The sequence below is a fragment of the Magallana gigas genome, chromosome 10, assembly GCF_963853765.1.
Source record: "Magallana gigas chromosome 10, xbMagGiga1.1, whole genome shotgun sequence".
Classification (NCBI taxonomy): Eukaryota; Metazoa; Mollusca; class Bivalvia; order Ostreida; family Ostreidae; genus Magallana; species Magallana gigas.
In genome coordinates this window covers 28,822,056-28,846,829 of record NC_088862.1, presented here as the reverse complement: position 1 = coordinate 28,846,829, position 24,774 = coordinate 28,822,056, and the positions used below count along the sequence as shown (strand labels likewise).

The following is a 24,774-nucleotide window of genomic DNA, read 5'->3' as shown; positions in this document are numbered from 1 at the left end:
CGTTGCATATCATGCGTGAAATATTGAATATGAAATACTTTTGGACTTAATTTATCACCAATTGAAAAAGAAATAATCCGGATATTTTAGATTTAAAATTCGAATATTTCCCATCACTTTGATACAAAGTTCTTCATTTAATAGAGATTAGAAAAGTCTAAATATGGCCTTGACCACCCAGCCCTGGGGGGTCTTAAGGCGGCCCCCAGCCGCCCCGGGCCCCCTTTCAACAAATCCTGGATCCGCCACTGATTAAATTAGTTAGAAAGATACATTGAATTTATGAGAAATATACTTGTCGAATAAAGAACAATATGAATGTCTTATATTTAATTTTAATAAGCAAGGGTGGGAAATAAAATTATTTCATCTCTTTTTTTTCAACGCCTGATCGATGATGTACACTGTCACTGTGATTTTATTTTAAAATTTGCATTACCATTCAGTTTGAATAATTTTTATTATCTACTACCGAATATTTAATCTTACTTTCTAAGTATCAATTAATACAGATTTGAAAGGCGACACATTTTAGGATTTACGATTTCATACATCAGAGTGAGCTTTAATTATAAGGCCCATCCTTTACATGTATTTGTTTTATGTATTTTTTTTATGTATCCCAAATCCTTTGATGTCTTGAAAAAAATCTATGTCTAACTGAGTTTCATCGTCAGAAACCCACTGTTGATTACGCATCGTTCATGGAGAGAGGACCATTAACAGGAACGTCGCGTAATAAACCGTGGGCATCCATCGATGATTGAGTTTAAGATGACAAGGTTTAACCGTATATAAATACATGTATGGTAGGTACCATATGTTCTTAAACATTCTAACAAAGTTTGATGGTTAAGTCAGGAATTAGGTAGCAAAACATTTAGTTTTATTTATTTCTCAAAACAATTACGTACAACAAAATCAAGTTTTAATAAGGTCTAAATTTTCTTGATGCTTTCATTAAGGAAATTCTTTGTTTATCCTCTTCAAACTTCTTGCGCAATTCAGCAATTTCTGGAGAAAAAAAATTCATGTAAACATAAAATAATTACTTGATAAATTTGATACATTACAATGTAGTTTTTGTCCAACAAAGTGATATAACATGATAATGAAATCAAAATACAAAAAGCTTACTATCTCTTTTGGATTCCCTCATTTGGAAAGCATAAAAATTCTTCAGTTCCTGCAAAACAAAAATGTAATTAAATCTAAGTGTCAGTTTTCTATTCAAGCAAAAACAAAAGTTAAAAGCGACAATTTTGAAAATATATAAATACAACTTGATGCCCAACACTTCCCTATACCTATGTAGTACTAACTTATTTACAAAGTAAGGTAGATTAAGATGGATTCAGGTGGGTTCTCTCATCATCTAAGTAATTAGCTATCAATACATTTAATTGACAAAAAGTAAGATGGACTAACCTTTCTCAACATCTTTTAAACTAGAGATCAGACATTTTCAACTTTCTCTTAAGTGCGAGGTGATTTGATCTTTTAAACATTTAAGTAACATTTTAACTATTAACTGACATGAGGTTAACTCATCCTTTTTATCTAAGTAACTAAAACCAAACCTTTTCAATCTCATTTGCAACAGGCAGGATGTGGACACCACTATTAAACATCAAAGTAACTATAGGTCAAAGTTTCAATGATGAGAATTGTGAAGGACTACCCTTTTCACCCTTGTTTCTCACCTTTTCAACCCTTTACTTACAAAAAGCATGTGGACTCATAAAGAAAATAGGTGGCCTTACCTTTTCTGACTGTTACTGTGGTTTCATAAATATTCGTTGAACACCAATTTTCGTGGATTTCGTTGTTAAGTTGATCCACGAAATTAAATGTTCATTGAAGTTCAATTTCAACTAACATTTGTATTGATAGGATCATTGGCCACGAAATTACGTATCCTTGAAACTGTGGTTTTCAGAAAATCCACGAAAATTGATACCCACGAAAATTAATGAAACCACAGTACTTATTGTTTTTGCCGTTACCTTTCTCTGTACATTACTTACCTTCTCTGCCTGTTTCTCTTTGTTTTTAATAGGGACATACCATTAACACATGAAGTGTGGTAGACTCACCTTTTCAGCCTGTTTCTTCTTGTTTTTGCTGGTAACCTTTTTCTCCATGGTTTCTGTTCGAGGCGCCCCCTTGTTTTTGCCGTGTCGCGTCACCGTGACCCATCCGTCTTCATCCGGCACTCCTTCCTGCTCCAAGGCCAGCCTCTTCTCTCTCTCCTGTTCCTCATCATAATGCGTCATATACTTGTCAATTTCTGCCTCCAACGCTGTTGGATTGCAGACGTTTTGCTGGTATTCCATCTGCCATTCTGTTGAAGGAAAAAGTATCATTTGATTACTTGGGTTTTTTGAATTTGAAAATATTTGTGTTTTGGTTACTTTATTTTCAGTGATTTCTTTTTTTGCAATTTCTTAACTGCATGATGACAATAGGGAGAATACATTAAGTTGCCCTTGTTTTGCTTCAGTATTCACACTCATCTTTATCACAACACACTTACTTTTATTCATTTATGTAGACAATCAATGAATTAAATACCGTACAACGGGTATTTTTAATTGCTGTGATTTTTTACGAATTTGTCTTAAAATAGGGCGATTTGAATTTTTACACTTATTTTTTTTACGAATTGGACATGTCCATAAAAATTAAAATCATCCGTGGTAAAAAGGGGGAAATTTTCACCGAGACTTCGTTACATTTACACACATACAAATAAAAAAAAATCGTTTTTCTGTTAACGAGTCCTTAATTATTATGACTGTGGTTATTCATTTACCTTTATTTCATATGTGATATACACTTTACTTATTCCTATTAATTTGGGTATCATCATTGATGTACACTATGTGCTCCTCTCAGTTCGATTTATCTGCCAAAAGCGACACGATCAGAATCGGTGTATTTCGTATATTTTCCCCTTTTCGGTGTTCTTGGTGGAGAATTAGTTGTGGCAACCGATTTATTTAAGCAGTTATAACCTCCTTTGGAATCATTTCACTAAGCGATCCATTTGGATTTGGCATTGTAGACACTGGTTTAAAACAGTTTCGTATCCCGGCCATAGTTATTTACTAAGTGATTGAAATCTAGCTACTAACGTGGCATTATATGTAGTTTTAAAAATACTCAAGACTTAAAGGGACTTGGACACGATTTGACCTTCAATTTTCAAATTTTATTTTTCCATTTTCAATGTTTATACTGATAAATATAGAAATTTATAATGCTATGTCAAAATTTGAAAGTCAAATATCAAGTTATAAGCAAGATACAGAGTTCATAATTCTTTGTTTTGTAAACAAAGCTCGAATATTGTCAATTTTTACATATGTGTTGTATTGGTGTAAGTTTCAATCAAATGTATCTTTCTTTTGTGATAATAGTATTTAAGAAGATATTGAATTAGTTTAAATTGTTTTTTACATGTCATTTTGCCTAAGAAATGGTAATTCTCACATTACATTTTTTGTAAACAACTATAAGACTCGAGCTATGTTTACATAACAATCGATTTTTACCTCTGTATCTCGATTGTAACTTGACTTTAACATTCATTATTTTGGTCAATCATTTAAAATGCACCAATAAACCATTTTATACATAAAAAATAAAAATAAAATTTTTGATCTCAAATCATGTCCAAGTCCCTTTAATAGAAAGATCTGAACTGTTATCACCACGTGACCAAAAACGCTCAAATATACCTACATGTACAGCCGTCAGGGACTGAGCTGAAGGTCATGAACATTACTCTAATACGTACGAGGTAGAAAATTTACGTGCGGTGTTTTTTAACTTCTGTGAAAATTTACGCGTTTAATTTTTACGGATTTATAAAAACTCTTTAAAAATTAGCAGCACGTAAAAAATACCCGTTATACAGTAAATTTAAGATAACGGGTTTTTTTTAAAGCAGTTTTTAATTAAAACTAAATATGTTATACCGGTAATAGGAAATTCAAGTGAGTGATATACATGTAGCCAATATTCCTTTTGTTTTGTGTAACGTATGTAAAGAATTGTGCTTCTCCTTACAACTTTCTCTTCAGTCAGTCTGTGTTAATTCAGGCCCATTTTAATATCATGGTTAACCTACTTTTTATTCCCGTGAGAATTGGGTTTTCCGCAGGAGAGAGCCGTAGCACTTTGTCGTAGGGATGAGATGTAGCCTTGGCCAGTGATGCTACCTTCTTAAAGATGATGTTTGCAACTTTGAAGCCCTGTAAAAAAATTAACAGGTGATAAAACATGGCACATGCAACGGACTGCTTAACATGGGTCACTCCTTTTTTAAAGTGCCTAACTTGTAATCAACACTAGTACTGCTTTCATGCACAATTTAAAGTAAAGAAATCAACTGTCATCAACTTTTGTCATCTAAATTTTCAACCTAATGTCATACTTTTATCCTCAAAGTTATAAACTGTTCTTTACAGAATTTGAATTGAGGGCTGAGTTGAGTAATTTCTAAACTGTTGGTGAATGCGGGGACCTGTTACAAATAATTATTTATTTAGTACAGTACTAGTGTACAACTTTTGTAATTTCTTGGAAAAGATTTTCTTTTAAATCTGCATTCAGCTGACTTTTCACGTTTTCTTAATATAAAAGGAGTAAAAGCAGCAAAACTATAATTGGGGATAAATTTTGTCAGTGAGACCTATTCCACATGGCAAAGGATTTTTTTTATTTTTCCAGTATATAGTTAATGTAGCTAATATAACAGTTTATAAATATACAAATATCACAATACTTTATGCAGGGAAATATCTCCCTCCCCCTCCCCCCGTTTCATTTTCACCCCTTTTGGCCTTGTTGTTAGCGTGCGAATTTAAGACTGGGCGAATTTCCATGTTTCAAATGACCTCTCTTTAAACACCACTGTGTCTGGGCGAATTCATGATGGAGCAAAACTGTTTGCAAGTGTACAGGTGCGAAAACTGCATGAGGTAAAAATAACCCTGTATACAGTATATATGATACATGTATCTGACACAATCTTATACAATTTGTTACATCATCATCACATCAATATCTAAATCACACGATTTACAGTTCTCCAGAAAATAAAACACTTTTTGATATGATTTCTTTAATTGTACCCTGTTTCATCATGCACAACTTTCTAATCAGCAAAACATTTCATAGCTTTTTATAGAAAAGCTGTGCATAATGTTTACGGTTCAGTGCTGGTGCTACATGTAGAGGTACAGGTACATAACATTTGAAATTTATACCTGTTTGGGCAGGTACAACAATGCAAGATTTAAATTTATTTTTATCCACAACCAGGAAGGTGTATAACCGCTCTCGTTCAATTCTCGTTTAAAAGCTCGCTTAAATTGACATTCCATTTGCCCATCCTAGATAAAGTATCAAGATCAACCTTTTGGATTGATTCACTAAAGTTATACAGTAAGTAGAGTCAACAAATAGGTTTTTAGTTAAACCGTAAGTAGAATTTATAAGTGTTTTAGCATAAAACAGAAAAAACCTAACAATTTCAAACAACACTCTGAAATCAGTATTATATGTACTTGGTTATATCTATAAAACTGTCAAATGTATACCGATATTTGTGTTAAGTTAAAACAAGAGGCCCATGGGCCACATCGCTCACCTGAGGAACAAGAGGTATGATAAAATCAGCTCAATGGAGTCATAATACAAACTATCTGGACAATGTACAATAATTCATGTAAATCCTGTATAAATAAAATCCATTTTCCCCTAGATATTCTTATGTTTATAATCATTAGTCCCTTTTCTTACAGGATGATTTCATAGTCATATCATATGTTGAGTATTGCAGATCTAAAAAAGATCCCTAACAATATTTTATATATGGAATATAAACGTACATCAAATTCTGAACCTTCTCGTGAGGCCAAAGAATTGTCCTGGGGCCAAAGTCTTAACAATTATAAAGAATCATCTGGCTGTTTAGTTTCTGAGAAGATTTTTAAAGATTTACCCTATATATTCCTTTGTTAAACTTTGACCCCCCCCCCCATTGTGGCCCCACCCTACCCCTGGGGATCATTATTTTCACAACTTTGAATCTACACTACCTGAGGATGCTTTCATACAAGTTTCAGCTTTCCTGGCTGATTAGTTTCTGAGAAGAAGATTTTTAAAGAATAACTCTGTTTATTCCTATGTAAAACATCGACCTCCCATTGTGGCCCCAACCTACCCCCAGGGGTCATGATTTTCACAAATTTGAATCTACACTACCTGAGTATGCTTCCACACAAGTTTTAGCTTTCCTGGCTAATTAGTTTCTGAGAAGAAGATTTTTAAAGATTTACTGTATATAATCATATGTTAAACTTCGATCCCCCATTGTGGCCCCAACCTACCCCCCGGGGTCATGATTTTCACAACTTTGAATCTACACTACCTGAGGATGCTTCCACACAAGTTCCAGCTTTGCCGGCGAATTAGTTTCTGAGAAGAAGATTTTTAAAGATTTACTGTATATATTCCTATGTTAAACTTCGATCCCTCATTGTGGCCCCACCCTACCCCCGGGGGTCATGATTTTCACAACTTTAAAATTCACACTACCTGAGGATGCATCCACACAAGTGTCAGCTTTCCTGGCCGATAAGTTTCTGAGAAGAAGATTTCTAAAGAGTTACTCTATATATTCATGTTAAACTTCGACCCCCCCCCCCCCCATTGTGGCCCCATCCTCAGGTGAGCTAAAAAGGTTAAGTTTACAATTCAATAAGTGGGTTTCTGGAAGAACAGATTTTGAAAATTTTCGTAATAAATATTGACAATTTTTTATACTTTTTTAATCTTTAGCTTTTAAGATCTGTGTACAAACATAGAATTGTGAGCAAAACTCTGTATCTTGCTTATAATTCGAAGCTTAACACTCAAATATGGTTAGTAAATAGAAATTGTAAACAACATGCATTACATGTATAACAAATAAAGAACACAATTTATTTTTTCGAAATGAATCATATATATATACATGGATATACCTACATAATTCCGTAAGCGATATCAAACTCTATTTAAACTGAATAAACTAGAGAAAATGCCGAGCATCTCAACAAAACCTATTGCATTAATCTACCATTACGCAAAAGATAATGCCGAATTACCGATAGAATGAATTGTATTTCAGTACCCCTACATCAGATTTTGCTTAATTTGCGCAGGTAAACAGTTAACGTAACTGTTTGATTTACCGAAGTCATTGATTGATTTGATACGTAAAAATCACGAAATACAGACGATAGTTTCCAGGTTACAAAGCATAAATAATGCAAACGAAACGAAAATCAGAACAAGCTAACACCAACGTCATGTGTGAAAACTGTCAACGCATTGAAATATTTAGCTCAATTTACTTCACAAAATCGGCACCAATATATTTTGCATGTTTCAAAACTTCCCTTCATACGCGAACTGTTGCACAACAAGCAAATTCATCATAGTCAGATCGACCCTTTTTCGTATAATGTCATGGCTGCTTTAAACAAAGAACCTCGTTTTAGAAGTATGGAATACGAGTCTTGGTAAAATGGGTATGCAAACCCGGGCCGTGGCAAAATAAATGCCGGGGCAGATCGGCAATCGTCAATTCCAAATACGCATTATTTTGCAGCAATATCTACAGCGAATACAAATATACTAGTCCATCAAATATCCTGAAATTTTAATGAGATTGGCAGATTAATAACTGCCAATCTTTTGTTTTGCTCAGGCCAAGTCTTGCCTACCCATTTTACCGGATGCCGAGCCCGATTGAAATACGCCTTTCCTTTATTATTATTTTCGTAATAACTTCGATTTGAAACAAAATTACCCCTTAATTTTTGCAATTTATATTTTCCTTCTCATAAGGATAATTTATGCTAAACTACGTTGAATTTGCCTCGGTAGTTCTTGAGAAGAAGATTTTTAAAAATGCACCCCCCTTTTTCTACAGTTTCAAGGTTTTCTCCGCTTTGAATACAGATCGGACTTTAATTTTTGCAATTTATATTCGCCCTCCCATAAGGATGCTTTGTGCCAAATTTGGTTGAAATTGGATAAGCAGTTTTAGAGAAGAAGTTCAAAATGTGAAAAGTTTACAGACGGACAGACGGACAGACGGACGGACGGACAGACGGACAGACGGACAGACGGACGACGGACAAAATGTGATCAGAATAGCTCACTTGAGCTTTCAGCTCAGGTGAGCTAAAAAACCATACATGTATACTAACATGAATGATCTTCCATACAATTCAAATATCAACTTGTTTTTATATTTCCATCAACAATTTACTGCTATCATACTGTAACTGCTGTTAAACATAAATTTTAATGTCTACACTCTTGCCAAAGTAAATATTTGCCTTAAATATAAATACCAAATGAACTATTAAGAGAACAAAAACTGAGTCTAAAAAAGAGAATTTAATGGGAGGGCTGGATAATAGTGGCCATTTTTTCACTATATTGATCTTCTTTAGATAAAGAGCTCTGTATGAATTGTTTAAATCTATAATACTTGGATCAGTTTTTTATTAAATGATAATTTATGGCCAAACATCATACATGTACCTTAAATCTTTAGCCAGATCTTATTGGTAAATTCTTGGCCATCCAGCCTCCTTTATATTTTGACTTTTAGTACCATACCTTGATATGATTTAACCATATGTATTAAATTAAACCTACATGAAAAAACAAGATATCTGTGAGCCAATGCTCACTAGTGATACCCCCGCTGTGATGTGAATATGCAAAATAAGCAAAGTCGACATTTACAGAAAGCTGGCATCTCATTGGTACAAAAATATATCCCACAATATGGCATGCCTAAACAAATAGTGTGTTAAAATTTCAAGCATCTGCTATAAATAGCTGCTGAGAAGTCTTTGAGGAAAATTTGTTTGAAAATTTTGGCTAAAACAAACAAAGTACTCATTTAACAGGAAGTTGACGTCCGATTGGTACAAAAATATATCCCACAATATGGCATGCCAAAACAAATAGTGTGTTAAAATTTCAAGCATTTGCGATGAATAGTTGCTGAGAAATCTTTGAAGGAAATTTGTTTGAAAATTTTGGCTAAAAATAAACAAAGTACTCATTTAACAGGAAGTTGACGTCCGATTGGTACAAAAATATTTACCACAATATGGCATGCCAAAACAAATAGTGTTTTAAAATTTCAAGCATTTGCGATGAATAGTTGCTGAGAAATCTTTGAAGGAAATTTGTTTGAAAATTTTGGCTAAAAATAAACAAAGTACTCATTTAACAGGAAGTTGACGTCCGATTGGTACAAAAATACATTCCACGATAAAGCATGTCTATACAAATACTGTGTAAAAATTTCAAGCATCTGCGATAAACAGTTGCTGAGAATTCTTTGACAAAAATTTGTTTGAAAATTTTGCTAAAAATAAACAAAGTCATCATTTAACAGGAAGTTGACGTCTGATTGGTACAAATATATATCCCACGATATGGCATGCCTTAACAAACACTGTGTAAAAATTTCAAGCATCTGCGATAAATAGTTGCTGAGATAAATGCGACAGAAATTTTTGTTACGGACGGACAGCCAAACAGACACAAAAGGGTAAAACAGTATACCCCCTCTTCTTCGGAGCGGGGGTATAATTAAGATATGCATGATATCTATACATCATTATGATTTGTTCATGTAGTTACATATTAAAATGATGTTATGATCGACTGAGCTAAGTATAATTCTCAAAGGAAGCAAAACTTTCATTAAAACTTATCACAATGATTCAAAATTTTTACTATTAGATGGCACTTTCGAAATCACAAATTCCAGACACAGCCCAGCACTTATTGGTGTGTGGTATCAACAGCTGTGAAAAGATCTGCCAGTTTTACTGCAATCCTTGTCATCAACCTATGTGTGAACAATGCAGGGACAAACATCAAAAGAGTCCAGAAACCAAGAACCATGAATTGGTTGAGAAATGCAGAGATCATCCCAATAAGGATCTAGACATTCTCTGTGACCAATGCAGTGTGCGTTTATGCTCCAAGTGTTCTACAATGCCTGTCCACAAGGGGCATTCCTTTACTGACTTGGAGAAAATTTATACAGAAAAATCTGCAGCATGTCGTCAGGAAATCCAAAGAATTCAAACCTACTTCATTCCAACGACAAAAGATTTGCAAAGTGAAATAAAAATAGATGCCACAGAAATAAAAACAATCATGGATGACATCAGATCATCAATGAAGGATGAGGGCAAGTGTCTCAAAACACTGGTGGATGAAGTGACATCGGATAATTTAGAAAAAGTCAACAAAATGGAAGAGTCACTAAGGGAGATGCTTCAGAGTCAAAACAAAACATACCAAGATTACATCTCTTATCTTATGGACCTTCTCGAAAAGTTCCGTGGCTACCTGTCCTCTTCTCAACTTAAAAACAATCCCATCATTTTCTCACTTACTGAACACTTAAAAATCCAACCCATACCAGAGACAACTAAACCAGTCTCTCCAGTATTTACTGCTGGTCGATACAGCAAGGGGGATGTTGCCAAACTACTGGGTAGAATAACTGTTCCCGACACTAAACCAGAGAACAGAAAAATAAAACCTATGGACACTGCCTCTACACAGTTGAAACCTACAGTGAAACAGAACAAATCTGACGTAAAACCAACACTGTCTCTGTCTTCCTCTGTCACCAAGGTCAGGAAGTACACAGTATCAGGTGTTGATCGTGTATATCACCTGTCTCTGGGTAAATCAGGCAGACTGTGGGTCAGTGATAAAGATGGTAACCTTGTCCAAACAGATCTACAGGGGAATCAGCTACATAAGATACAAACCAATGGTAAAGATGAAGGCTACCACACAGTCACACAGACAGAGGATCTGATCTATACAGACAGAAACAACAAAGTCATCAACAGGAAAACACCGGATAATACAATCACTGAATTAATTAAAACGAGAGACTGGACACCGATCAGCATACACTCCTCTCACATCAACAGGGACATACTGGTGGGGATGGTCAAGCCTGGAGAGGCTAAAGTCACCAGGTACATCAAGACAAGGAGAGAAATACAGAACATACACAGTCACAACGAAGGACAGGCAATGTTTAGTGGACCACACTACATCACAGAAAACACCAATGGTGATGTCTGTGTATCAGACTGGAAGAAAGAAGCTGTAGTGGTGGTGAATAAATCAGGAAAACACAGGTTCTCCTATACAGGTCAGGGGCTATCAAAGTTTTATCCCAAGGGAGTGTGTACTGATCACCTGGGACACATACTGGTCTGTGATCATCACAGTGACACAGTTCATCTTCTGGATCAGGACGGTCAGTTCTTGTGTCTACTACTCACACAACAACAAGGGATAAAGTATCCCCGTAGTTTGTGTGTGGATGATGAGAGCAATCTTATTGTGGGACAACGTGACACCAACACAGTGACAGTGTACAAGTATCTACAGTGATGATGCAATGTTACACTAACAACATGATGATACTGTTTACTTGTATTAATTTACTGTTAAACTACATTTACATGACCCTATTGAATGTATTTTTATATACCATGTAGCAAAAAAAAATTAAACAGATAATTTAAACATTCTATTCATTCATTTGTTACTACTTATACATTACAAAAGTGTCTCTCAAATGTTAAATCTTATTAATAAAGAAACAAGAGGCCCATATCTTTATGTTATTCTCTGTCCCAATTAAGACATCCTTAATTCACATTTTGCTTAATTACTCGATATATATTAATACCTCAGAATTTGAACAGTGTTCATTCAAAAGTATGAACGGTCCTGACCAAGATAACTTGGATATTTTCCATTTCACTGATTTTATTGACAATTGTACTTTTTTAATTGAAATAAATAAAAACTAGAAAACTGACCAGTCAGGAAGGGCCCCGCTATGACAATTAATATAGAGAAGTGAAAAAAAACTTTGAATCCATCCTCTTTATATTAACAATGATGAAAAATAAATGCCCAGCATAAGAAGTAAAGAACTGCAATATATAGGATCTCATGATTTGTAGTTGGATATGATTTTCATCCAACAATTAAAGTGTTAAACTGAGGGGTAAAAATATAAGGGTGCAGCTCATGGAATGAGAGTTTAATTTGATTACATTTTTAAAAAAATTGAAAATTATAAGTAACAACTGTATTTTTAAATTTTCAAGATAATTCCTGAATGTCCAAAAACTCTAAATGGTAACCTTGTATCTGCATAAAACAGGGATAACCTCATGTCTTATAAAAATAACTAAATTAAATGTGTATTTAAAAAAGATTTGAACAGGTGTTTTATAAAATGCAAGCCTTCAGTGAATGCAAATACATTGTATCACCCAGGGTGACCTCAACTTCAAAACAAACATCAGTTGCATACAAAGGTGTTCATTAATCTTCATATGGCAGATAGAGATAGGCCTCTAAATTTTATGATGCAGGCAAGATAATTAATCCTAGGGGGTTAATTGTTCTGCTCTCTCATCCTTTTCTCCTACATTTACAATAAGATTTTTTTTTTGCAGAAATGACAGAATGTGGTTATTATCTGATTACCTGTTAAAATTAACAGCATTAAGGCAGAAAAAAAAAATAATTAAAAAATAAAATAGTGAAAAAGGATATCTTATATATCTTGATTTTAGAATTCAATAAAATTATCAAAAATCATTGTGTACGGTATTTTAACCAAAATAAAGTATGAATATTATATTTTTAAATCCATATTTCAAAGAATGTACACAATACTACACATCATTCAAAATTGACCTTAACTTCAAAACAAAGTTCCTTTGCAGACACAGGCAGTGCAGTAATTAATCTCAATGTGACAGATAAAGATAAAGCTTAGGATTTTCTTCCTGTGGAAGGTTAATTAATCCCAAAGGACAAATATTGCACAGCCTTCCAAGTATACAATGGTAACATTCTCAGAAGTTATCTCTCTTTGCCCATTCATTCTTATGCATAGTTAAGGAATCTACCCCACCACCCCAGCTCCAAACCAAAAGACATAGAGAACCACACTTAGCATCAAAATATGTATTTCTGTCTACTGAACTACCATACCAAATTTGAACTTGATTGGGCTACCATAAAAAAAGTTATTAGAAAAAAACAGAAAATTTGTGGACGGAAGAGTGACAGACGGACGGACAGAAAGACGGATGGACAGAGTGATTACTAATTATTACTGAGAATTCATTATTACAAACCTAAACGAAAATTTAAAGTCTTGTTTCCTCACCTGCCATCTTAGAACAGCTAGTGGTTTCAGAGGAATACTTCTAATATATATAATATCATCATTTTAACTCAAAGAGGTAAAAGGAATAGCAATAAACTTACAATTCGGTATCACAGCTTAATTCTACTCTATTTTAACAAAAATACACTTAAATTTGATTCTTTAGAAGACTACAGTTTCAGGCAAGTACTCAATCCCACAATTCCGCTGTTTTGCATCAAATCACAAGAATAAAAAATCGCAAGCACCATATTTTTTGTTATGATTTCATATAGCAGAAATAATCTGTCTGAAAAATAGAAGCAAGAACTGCATCTCGCAATTTTATGCGGAAATTAATTCCTCGCGTTTAATAATGAATTTGCAGTAAATGTTGTTTTCTACTTATTTCTTTTATGAACTTTGAACCTGTTAGGGCCTGGGATTATGATTATCATCTGAACAAATTCAAAACCACAGTATATCAACAGAGCTGGTGTAAAAATTTGGTATCCGGATATTTCGTTCTGGAGGAAAAGATTTAAAGGATGACGTAAAATATGGCCCCCAGTAAATTGGTAACAAGAGGTCCAGGGGCCACATTGTTCACCTGAGCAATACCCAATCAATTCAGCATTACATTATCAAATTCAAAATATTTTGACAATTAGGCATAGCTGTGGGCCTTGAATTAAAAGCTAGCGCTATTTTGTGGTATGTTGGAAACCTGGGCCGCCCCAAACATTGTCAGTGTGCTGATCTGTATTAAAAATTCCACTGTGACGAATGCGTAAGATTATTCCTTGGTATTAATTGTATACAACAACAACAACAATGACAATTAACAGACAAATTTTGATCAAAAAAGCTAGCTCACTTATGCCTTTGGCTCAGGTGAGCTAAAAGAAGAAATGTCTCCTTGTACAATGTCAGCTTACCTTGGGCTCTGGTCTGTCTGGGAAGTAGGTCGACTTGGTTGGTGGGGGGTCCTCTTTGTGGGGCCTATCGTACAGGTAAACCTTTGTTACATCACCAAATGTAGAAAACACACTCCTAATACTGGCCTGAAATGGAAGCCACTCAAAACAATATACAATATGCTAGATAGTTTTCAATGGACGCAATTTTGTTGGAGTAACCTCCCATTGGTGGCTATATTGAAGATCAACATGCTAAGATTCCTTCATTTACTTAACCAATTTCAACTTTAATTATTATACTGAAGAAGATAGGACTGTTTATTCTGAGGTTTATTCATTTTGTTAAGCCTCCATGATTTTGTTATTGAGGTTTTTTTTTTCCCCTGCATATTTTTGCATATCTCGTTTAAAGTTGGTTGCTCAAAGAGGATATTTACAGTCTTGCCCTTGCTACAACAAGGCTGCTGACGGAAAGTAACTCCTGCAAACCATCTATAAGACATGGTTACAGCAGATATGCTTATTCAATCTTATAACCAAGTGAAGTCTTATTCAAAACCCAAAATCTTTATATCAAATTGAGTTAAATGCATAGTAATTGGATCTGTGTTAGCTAGACAATCTTTAAAAATATTTTAAAACTTGAATTTCATAAATTTATATACCCTAACTACAGACAGTAGAGTTTTAAACAGTAAAATAAGCCTTGATTTCTGCATGCATACAGCTAAGTCATTTCTATTTCCTCTCGAGCTCCTCTTAATTGTTAGCTTTATAACAAATCAAAATTAGTTGTCTCTAGCACTTCAGTCTCTGCTGTCAGTGCATATTACTACAACTTGACCTTCTTATATGAGGACAGGATAAGAATAGTCTGTGTCTGTTTCCTAAACCTTATTGAAATTACCCCTGCAGGTCTTCAAAAAAATTTGTTTTTAAAAATTACTGTATATGAATGGTTTTAACAGAAAACAAATCCTACAGTGATTTTTCTCTGCTTTTAAAGAGGACCCTAAGCATTCAAATTGGGAAAAACCATCAAAGTATTGGTCAAAAGGGAAATTAAACTACTATTAATACTCTGTATATAGAGATAATGTATACCTCTTTTGTATTCTAGTTTTTAGTATTATTAGTGTTCTTCTCTTATAGATAAAAATCAATTCTCTCTCTCTGTAGGAGATGGTCAAAAAAAAAATAATTCGGTGATATTTGCCAGAAGAAAGGGCCAAAATTTGGACCTAAATTGGCTGCATAAAAATCACTGCGGCCCAGTGTTATATATGAATGAAATTGTTTGTATACACTTTACCTGTGTGCAATATGGAGGTACATTTACAACAAAGAGGGTCCTGTCTTTAGGTTGGCTGCTCCCCCTACTTTGTGCTTCCTTAACATAGAGACTGTGCCCTATTTTGCCAGATTCTTGAAACTTTGTTTGTATGACTGAAATAATAATGTCAATGAAGAATATATAATGATATACCAATCGTGCGTTCAGGATTAAATGTTAACCAAATTTTATCTTAGACTTGGCTTAACTCATTCACTGACAACTTTATTGAATCTCAGTTTAAATTAATCTCATGCAGTGATATTTGTTGAGACTGAAATTTTTTACTGAAGTCTCTTCCAAAGAGAAAAGATGCGAGTCAAAATTTTCTAAGTCTTGACGCTGAGATTAACTTAAACATCATGCCCATGGGGTCATGCCCATGCATTGCCAAATCTCAACAGAGATTGGACAGAACGAATTTTTCAAAGAATGATTTCAGGTTTGAAAGTGCTTTATGCATCCTGATTCTGAGGATTATATATTAATAGATCTATCTACTTTACATGTAATTTAATTATAACTTGACATAGTTTTATCCAAATTCATTCAAAGGTCTTCTTTAATTATAAAGGTACTACAATGTACTAGGTACGTATAAAATAGGAGGTCTTTTACAAATTCACTATGGGTGACACAAGATTTACATACATCAGCTACAAATATATGTGAACAGTGCTGGGTCAATTTCTACAGATTAACCACTTTTAAAGAAGAAGGATTCGCATTTCTGTTGAATCTGTCGTTAAATATCATTCAATTAGGATTATAAACCATATGTTATTTAAATACACACAAAACTTACCAGTAAAACCGTCAATCACAACTGTTTTCTCGGAGGCACACATGGCTTTGTTGTGCTCTTTAAGGTGTACACACTATTCAGTCCCTTGGCTTTTTGGAATCATCGAAACAGATACAGATATTTGAATCACTTTTATAAAAATATTTTGATATCAGATTTTGAAAACTTGGATACCTATTTACTTATACCATCGTCAGTTTTATACATAAAAAGTATTTTTATTCAATAAAGTAAGAAAAAAACTCGATCCCTGTTATCAGGGTAGCGATTTTTAATGGAATGAAATGAGAGACTTCCGGTTGTCAAATGGCTTGTGGAACGTCGCCAAATATTGGGTTTTATATGAATGCAGGACGACCGAGCGATGATTATACAGATAATGTAATTAGAGAAAATTATTTGTTTTGTAGGCACACAGCGATTTGTGCATTGACATACACTATTGTGTTATATCGTCATTTTAATGTTTGAGGAAATTCGGATTTAATTTGCATTTCAGAAACTACAACGATATTAGAATGAAGTGTTGTTTATTGTTGCTTTAAGAGTTGTTCCCCATAATATCAATCTTATATTTTTTTTCTATTTAATACCGTTTGTGTAAAAATAATTGCTCATTATTATTAATTTTACTTAATTTTTTAATAAATAAAAATCTGAATATTATCTCCCTTTCAGACAATCTTGGAATGTAGAGTTTGCAATGAAGTCTTTCGTTTCCAAGGCGACAAGGTCCCCCGACTGTTGGTCTGTGGTCACACAGTTTGCCACCAGTGTCTGACGCGCATTCCCCTCCATGGGGCCATGCTCAACTGTCCGTTTGACCGACAACCAACACAGATTGGAGACTCGGGAGTCTGGGGGTTGAAGAAAAACTTCGCTCTCCTTGAACTTTTGGAGAAACTCCAGTACCCAGTGCCAGGTCATACAAGCAAGACAAGCTTTACTGAGGAGAGTTTGGCTAAAGAGAGACAGGTATGGAACTAATGGAAGTAGCTGCAGATCTAGATATGTAGCTCACTGATCATCTTCACAATATCAAGGAACTAAAAGCCTTGTCATTGTGAAGATGCTCACTGGTCTGACAAAAATTTGGATGGACAACCAGAGAGCTACATGCAGTGCCACCAATTGAAAAAAAAATTGTATTTTTTGCACACACAAACATGTGCTTTTACTTGATTTATTTCTTCGTTATTTATTTCTGTAGCTAGCGTAGAAGTTTTTTGTATATATGAAAAGCTCAGTAAAGTTATATAGTTTATTGTATATTAGGTTATTGTATATTCTTTACAATTAGATCCTTTCAGGATAACTGCAGTGTTGCTCTCCTGCGAGGTGAATTTATGAATTTTGACAAAGCTTTAGTTGGTATATTAGAATAATAAAATGACGTACTAGAATAAACATGTTAAGTGACTGATATTTCAAGAAACTTCTGGTATATGTCAAATTTGTCTTGCGAACGATCATTTATCATGAAAGAGTCTATTTTCTTCAAGTTTTAACTACTTTCAGTTTGGTATTCCCTGTGATGAGAATGAACTCCATACCGCCATTGTTTTCTGCATTGTCTGTTGCACCCACTTGTGTGTGGAGTGCTCGGAGCAAACTCACTCAACGAGAACACTCACCAAACACAAGCGAGTACCAATCTCGGAAAAGCCCAAGGAGAACCCAAAGTGCTCCTTCCATCCAATGCATCTGGTCGAGTTTGCCTGTCTTGAGGAGGAGTGTAAGAACTCTCCTCTGATGTGTTACATCTGTAAAGACTATGGGAGGCATGTCAAACACAGGGTGAGACTTCAGGGGAGAGATTGAGAGGGTAGAGTTAGGGGCTAGATTATAAATAAGGATGAAGAGTTGGAGAAAAAACAAGAGGGAGAGTTAGAGAGGTAACACAGGGTAAGACTTCAGCGAAGAGATTGAGAGGGTAGAGTTAGAGGCTAAATAATAAATTAGGATGAAGAGTCAGAGAATAAAAGGAGAGGGAGAGTTAGAGATATGATCAGTAATAGAGAAGGAGGTAGATAGAGAGAGTGAGTGAACCAAAAATGGATATAAAAAAGGAAAGAGAGAAATAAGAGTGAAAGATAGGAGCAATAGGAGAGGAGATGCATGAAGATGGAAAGAAAGGATGAACAAAACAAAGAGAAGAAAGAGTCAATAACAGCTTTAGGAGAGAGAGATGGTAGGAGAGAGAGAAAAAAGAAGTGAAAGAGATGAGTAATAGGGAGAAAAAGATGGAAAGATCAACTGGTAGATTTAGCTCGGTGAACTATTATGAGTGTTATTCACACAAAAAGTTTCTAGCTAGCTTTGAAATAAGCATGTCTTCTGATTGATATGTCTGCTAGAAATTAAGTACATATTAAACCAGGTTGGACATTATAGCTGGAGGTAGAAGGAATTCCATGAATATCTCAAACTATCACTCTGTTTAACAGCACACCCTTCTAGAGACAGAAGCAGAAAATGTCAGACGATCCATCACCAGTGCTGTCCTCCACATTCGATCATTCGGTGAAGAAGTTGCTGAGTCAGCAAGGAAACTGGGTCAGACCATTCAGCAGATCGAAGGGGGAGCACAGGTTGTTCAGAGTGATGAAGGGTCCAATGCAGTTCAAGGGGTGAGCTTTATATGCATGAATTTCTGAAGTCCAATGGTCACGCCAATGTCCAATGGTTTTTGGACGATGAAGACGCCAAAGATAAATGGTGATAATATAACAATGTTAATGATGTCACGTCATAAAGACTTCATAGATAATGTCGTACTAGGAATTCAAAGTAAACATCACATTGTGTGACACCATCAGGGCTTGGCAAAGAATATTTGACTTTGGTGCGACCATCGGACTTAAGAGTCTTATCACTTTGGATTCCTATATACATACTGCACAAAACTCTATAGTATTAATAACCACACCATTTTCCTTTAAAGCTAAATATTGAAAACCAGTAATTTGATTTGCTTATTTAATACAACAGTTCCCACAGATTTATCATATAGCTATGTTACACAAGCATATTTATTTATCTGGGTTTTTTTAAAAGAAAACATTTTTAAAAAATTTCAATGAAGATATGAAAATTCGAACAAAATGTTTTAAGCTAAATTTTTGCAGATACTATAAAGATGACTCTGGTTTTTTTTTTATTTTCACCTTTAAAAGCATTAAACACTATCTCTCTTATTCATAGGTTCAGGGAACAGCAGAACTTGCCCGTGGAAAAATCAAGGCTCATTTTGACGAGCTACGCACAACACTGAATCGACAGGAAGTGATCGCTTTGACGACGGTGGATGCTCACATCCGAGAGAAGTTGTGTATGCTGAGGCAGCAACAGGAGGATATGGCGACGCTTCTATCACAGGTGTCTGCTGTGTGTCATCAGTGCGAGGGGACACTTCAGCAGGTGGGTCCACAACTACAGCCTTTTCAACAGATAGGGTGCTAACAAGTGCTCACCATAATTCCCTTTCCTTTCATAATAAATTTGCAGGAGTGCTTAATTGCTATTATTTTATTTCTATTTCAATATAAGTGTTTACATAACTCATGAGTGCCAGACTTACTGAACAGGCCAGGCTTTGTTGAACCTTTTTCTAGGCAACACAAAAGTGCATTTGAAATCTTATTTCAATAAATTACACTTACAATACATGTATTGTTTTAGTACAGGATGACACAAAAGTTTAATTATACTTGTCTGGTACAGGATGACTCAAAAGTTTGATCATACTTGTTTGGTACAGGATGACACAAAAGTTCTGATGGCCAAGCATGATGTCCAGATGATGCTGGAGACGACCCAGAAACAGCAGCAGCAGTTCTCTGACATACCCGACCAGCTTCCTCTAGATCCCAACATCCCCATCACCTTCACAAAGGTCAAATCTTGTACCTTTATGCCATCCTGTTTCTTAAAAAGAAGTACAAAATACTGTATAACATGGCTCTGCCATCACCAATTTCTTTTTAATTTTTAATCACTGAACTTAGTCCTTAACTCAAATCCTTAAAAGAAAGGGGCATTAATTTGAGGTCAAAACTCCGACTTGAGGCTGAATATTGACTTGAGGAAAGTTAGTGAAGGCAGAGCTTGTTTTGCTAATTTTAGTGGTTAATGTCACCAAGGGCCAGGGCACCATAAGGGGATCTAACTCATAAATGACCAAGAGACAGGGGGTCAGCCTGTAGTTTTTAGGCTTAAATTGACCCTTAATGTCAAATTTGCTCAGAACTTTAATAAGAAGGCAGTTTTTAGAATATATTGATTTAGATTAGTTATGAATTATCAACAATAATCAAATATAACAAAATCAAATAGAACAGGATATTGAATAATGTTTCTTGAAATGCCAAACAAGTCAGAATTGAATTTTTTGCTATTATGTCAAAATATCTCAAAAATTACAGTAGTGAAATTAAATGATGAGCCTTTATCTCTTATAAATGCTAATTAAAATTTTACTGCAGTTACACATAACCCACTAATATAGATAGTACATAGCATGATAAAGTGAATATCAAGATTTAGATCAATTTCAGGCCCTGCCCTCACCAATTTTTCTTATCTGAATTCTCAGCTCAAATCTGATAATTTTCCTCAAACTTATGCCCTTATGACAGTAAGATGGGTTCCAAAACTGGCACCAGATGTCTCAGTTGGTAGAGTACCTGACTAGAGATTCAGGGGGCCAGGGTTTTAAAGCCCGGTCTGGTCCATCATTATTTTCCCATCCTGTTACACACTTATCTCAGAACTGAACTGAGTATTTTGAAAATGTTGGTGATGGACACATTAGAAATGCTCATAGTTATTTTTTTTATTTTTATTTTTTGCAGGACAACAGAGTACACATTGGACCAAAAATCGAGATGCGAGTCGTAATCTTAGGATTGGACGAAGCAGGAAAAACCAGCATTTTATTCAAGTTGAAGGAGAACGAGTTTATCACGACCATACCTACCATAGGTAAATACACAATCAATTCACCAAGAAATAGTTCTTGGTTGTTTCTTTAATGAGCATGTCCTGGAGATTTGCAGAAGCTGTCATCAGAAATCATTGTTTTGGTTAAGTTGTTAGAATGAGAATCCTGTCCATGAATTTTAAACATGTGGATTTAAGGAGGCTGGATATTCAACAAATTAGCATTTAGATTTACATAAAATTTTAAGATATGGTTTTTATAACTGTAAACTACTATTTAGTAAAGGAAAATTCCATATACCGGTATTTTACTTTTTTAAATTTGGTTATTCTTCTATATTTTTACATAGAGCTCTTCTATTAAGGAGGTTAATACTGTCTAAAAATGGCCACAACCATCGAGCGCTCTTAATGAATTTTTTAAAAATAACTTGTGAGCTGCATGAAATAAAAATGTCTTGCAGGCTTCAATGTGGAAACGGTAGAATACAAGAATGTCAAGTTCACCATCTGGGACGTCGGCGGACAGCAGAAAATCCGACCACTGTGGAAACACTACTTTTTCAATACTCAAGGTACAGACTGTGGAACCACTTAACCATTGTACTACAGCTATCTCACTATACACAACTTTCCTCCATTATTGACAATGTGGATTCATTTAAATTAGTGGGGGACCAATTTTGGTGGATTGTGGGTGTGTTTGCTTATTCTTGGGGATGTAATTTCGTGGATGCATCGGTCTTTAGTTTTGGTAAGAAACAAACTGTTTCAAAATTTATTTCATCCAGGATGTGAATTTGTTGCAGAGGGCTTCCCTCGAACAGTCTTCAAAATAACCTGGGAGTCCGATGCCCAGGGCCTGGTAAATTTTCAGGCAGGCATATAAGAATTGCCAAATACATGCCCGGAGGGCATGTTTAAATTTACTGTCAACGTACAATATGTTTACTTCCATCGTACCCAAGTTATACGGTAACTTGCTTTGTGCAGTCTACATTCTCGGTACAACTTGTCAAATAAGCATCAATTGTAATCATTGAAGTGTTTAGTTAAACCTATTGTATATATGTTTGCTAAATTACGAGACGTACATCGATGCCACGTGTAGTCATGATTGGACTGTCAAGATACCATTTTTGAAATAAGCTTAACTGGTCAAAAAACCAGCAAGTGACTCTAAAGTGAATTATGAGCAAAAATGTGTCAGAAAGTTTCAGCACCAATGACAGAAAGACAGGCCATGGCTGGTGTATGACTCGGAAAACAATCTGATGTCTTGTGCATGGTGTAAAAAATTTGAAGCATTGTCCCTAATACAATATAATTGATATAAAACCTTTATTTATTTATTTGTTTTGGTTGCACCATACATGTACCGGAAAATATAAGAAATTAATTGAGTTGGGCATGTAAAAATTGGAATGGGCTGGGTTAAAATGATGGGTCTACATGCCCGAAGGGCATGTGCTGAAAAAATTGTAGTGAAGACTGCTTGAATGCCACGAAAAATTGAGTCACCACAAATTCTAATGATTAAACAGTATACAACTGCACTACAGAGACTTTGTTTTGTCAGGCCAAGCATAACTATCTAGTGAACATTACTCCTTAAAATAAAGTTCTACTGTTTAAGTCTAGTTGAATATGAAAACCATCCTGTGCAATTACAGGATAGCTAGAAAAAGTAGAACATTTCCCATTAAAGTTGACTGTTTCTCTAACCAGTTATTTTAGCCTTTATTTTGCTCTGACCTCTTATTTTGTCACTCTGTAACAGCATTATTTTGGCTGTTATTTTGCTGTGACAGTTACCATGTCTGGTACCGCTGTTAAATAGTTCCAACCTGGCCTGTTATTTTGTATGTGATGGCTGTTAATATTCCATTTTACCTGTTATTTTGTCTGATACAGCTGTTATTTTGACCAACCTGATATTTTGCTCTGACCTGTTTTTCTTTCTGTATGAGTCAGCTGTTACTTTTCTTTTTACCTGTTGTTTTGTTTGTTACACTTGTTATTTTGCCCAAAATGTTATCTTTCTATGACCAGTTATTTTGTTTGTTACAGCTGTTATATTTATCATACCTATTGTTCCTCAGGTGAGCGATGTGGCCCATGGGCCTCTTGTTACATGTTATTTTGTCTGATACAGTTGTAATTTTGACCAACCTGTTATTTTGCTCTGACCTAGGGTTTTGTTTGCATAACAGTTGATATATTGCTATAACCAGGTTTTTTTTTATGTCAGTTGTTAATTTTCTCTTTACCTGTTATTTTGTTTGTTACACTTGTTATTTTGCACAAAATGTTATCTTCCTATGACCAGTTATTTTGTCTGTTACAGCTGTTATATTTGTGGTGGACAGCAGTAACAGGGACCGTCTTGCCGAGTCTTGTAATGAGCTTGCCAAACTCGTCCAGGAGAAGGAACTCAAGGAAGCCTCGCTGCTCATCTTTGCCAACAAACAGGTATCAAATCATTTTCATGGTCTTTTTTTCAGGATCATTGATAAAGCAAAATTCTTAAGATATCAAAACTGATTTTGAATTGCATTTCCAAGTTAATACAGGTCAAAGAACAAGATTTGGTCATTAAACAATATGCTCTCAAGTTTAATGTTCTGAAATTGATGTAATACCAGGTACCTTTGACGTTGACCTTTGAGCTTTGGCTCAATTACTAAAAACAAGGACACTTTGGCAAGTAGGTAATTTTCACTGATTGTGTTATTTTTCGGAATCAGGATGCAGACAACTGTATCAGCATAGAGTCAATCACGGAGAACTTTGGTCTGTTCAAGTTGTGCTGTAACAGGAGCTGGCACATCCAGGCTTGTGATGTCAAGAGCGGGCTCGGGCTTCAGGACGGCATCGAGTGGTTGTCGCGGCAAATGGTGGCAGCAGGGGCCTCAGAGTTCGCATGACAAACGCGGTGACCTCAGTGAAAGAGAGCTGTGGTTGTCGTGGCAGATGATGGCAGCCAGGCCATTCAATAGCCATGGTTTTTGTATGACCACAGCTTCCCTTTTTGAGGGAGAATCGTGGTTGTGGCGGTAGTTTGTGGCAGTCAGGATTTTGTTTTACAAAGAAAATAACAGTTTACTAGTAATAAAATCTAGTGATTCATCACTTACAAAATAATTTACTTCGCTAAACAAGTTCAAATGTATAAATAGTTCAAATCATTTGGAATAATTGTTAGTCTTGAAGATCACCGAATGAGCAGAAAAGCATTACAAATTAATTTTAAGTTTTATATAAAACTCATCCAAGTGCCTCTGATTTTGCTTGATCACAGGGCTCAATGTATGACAACAACAGCTCCCTCTGTGAGAAAGAGTGCACGAATTTGTTATTTTGTTATCTTGTATACAGTTGTTGGACTTGTTATTTTGTTTTTCAGTTGTTGCTTGTTTTTTTTTAACATTATATGTGTACTATACCATCATTAAAACAATCAAAACTATTT

General features: G+C 35.0%; 3 protein-coding genes across 3 annotated transcripts; 2 read left to right on the top strand and 1 right to left on the bottom strand.

Moving 5' to 3' along the window:
• Positions 1-858: 858 nt before the first annotated feature.
• LOC105341403 (ribosomal RNA-processing protein 7 homolog A) lies at positions 859-16,507 on the bottom strand. The gene is made up of 7 exons (XM_011447928.4): positions 16,362-16,507; positions 15,536-15,669; positions 14,242-14,367; positions 4,136-4,259; positions 2,097-2,344; positions 1,138-1,186; positions 859-1,014 (listed from the first exon to the last, which is right to left on the bottom strand). Exons 1-7 carry the CDS (start codon positions 16,402-16,404, stop codon positions 929-931), a joined length of 810 nt encoding a protein of 269 aa, XP_011446230.3. The 5' UTR covers positions 16,405-16,507; the 3' UTR covers positions 859-928.
• On the top strand, positions 5,330-11,926 carry LOC105341402 (E3 ubiquitin-protein ligase TRIM71-like). Its single transcript, XM_011447927.4, has 2 exons — positions 5,330-5,454; positions 9,832-11,926. Exon 2 carries the CDS (start codon positions 9,832-9,834, stop codon positions 11,518-11,520), a length of 1,689 nt encoding a protein of 562 aa, XP_011446229.3. The 5' UTR covers positions 5,330-5,454; the 3' UTR covers positions 11,521-11,926.
• Positions 16,508-16,608: 101 nt separating the features above from the next.
• Positions 16,609-24,772, top strand: LOC105341407 (E3 ubiquitin-protein ligase TRIM23). Its single transcript, XM_034454406.2, has 10 exons — positions 16,609-16,742; positions 17,040-17,336; positions 17,880-18,158; positions 18,809-18,991; positions 19,566-19,781; positions 20,122-20,256; positions 21,215-21,344; positions 21,767-21,877; positions 23,650-23,774; positions 24,050-24,772. The coding sequence occupies exons 1-10, from the start codon at positions 16,668-16,670 to the stop codon at positions 24,227-24,229; spliced, it is 1,731 nt and encodes a 576-aa protein (XP_034310297.2). The 5' UTR covers positions 16,609-16,667; the 3' UTR covers positions 24,230-24,772.
• The last annotated feature ends 2 nt before the right edge of the window (positions 24,773-24,774 follow it).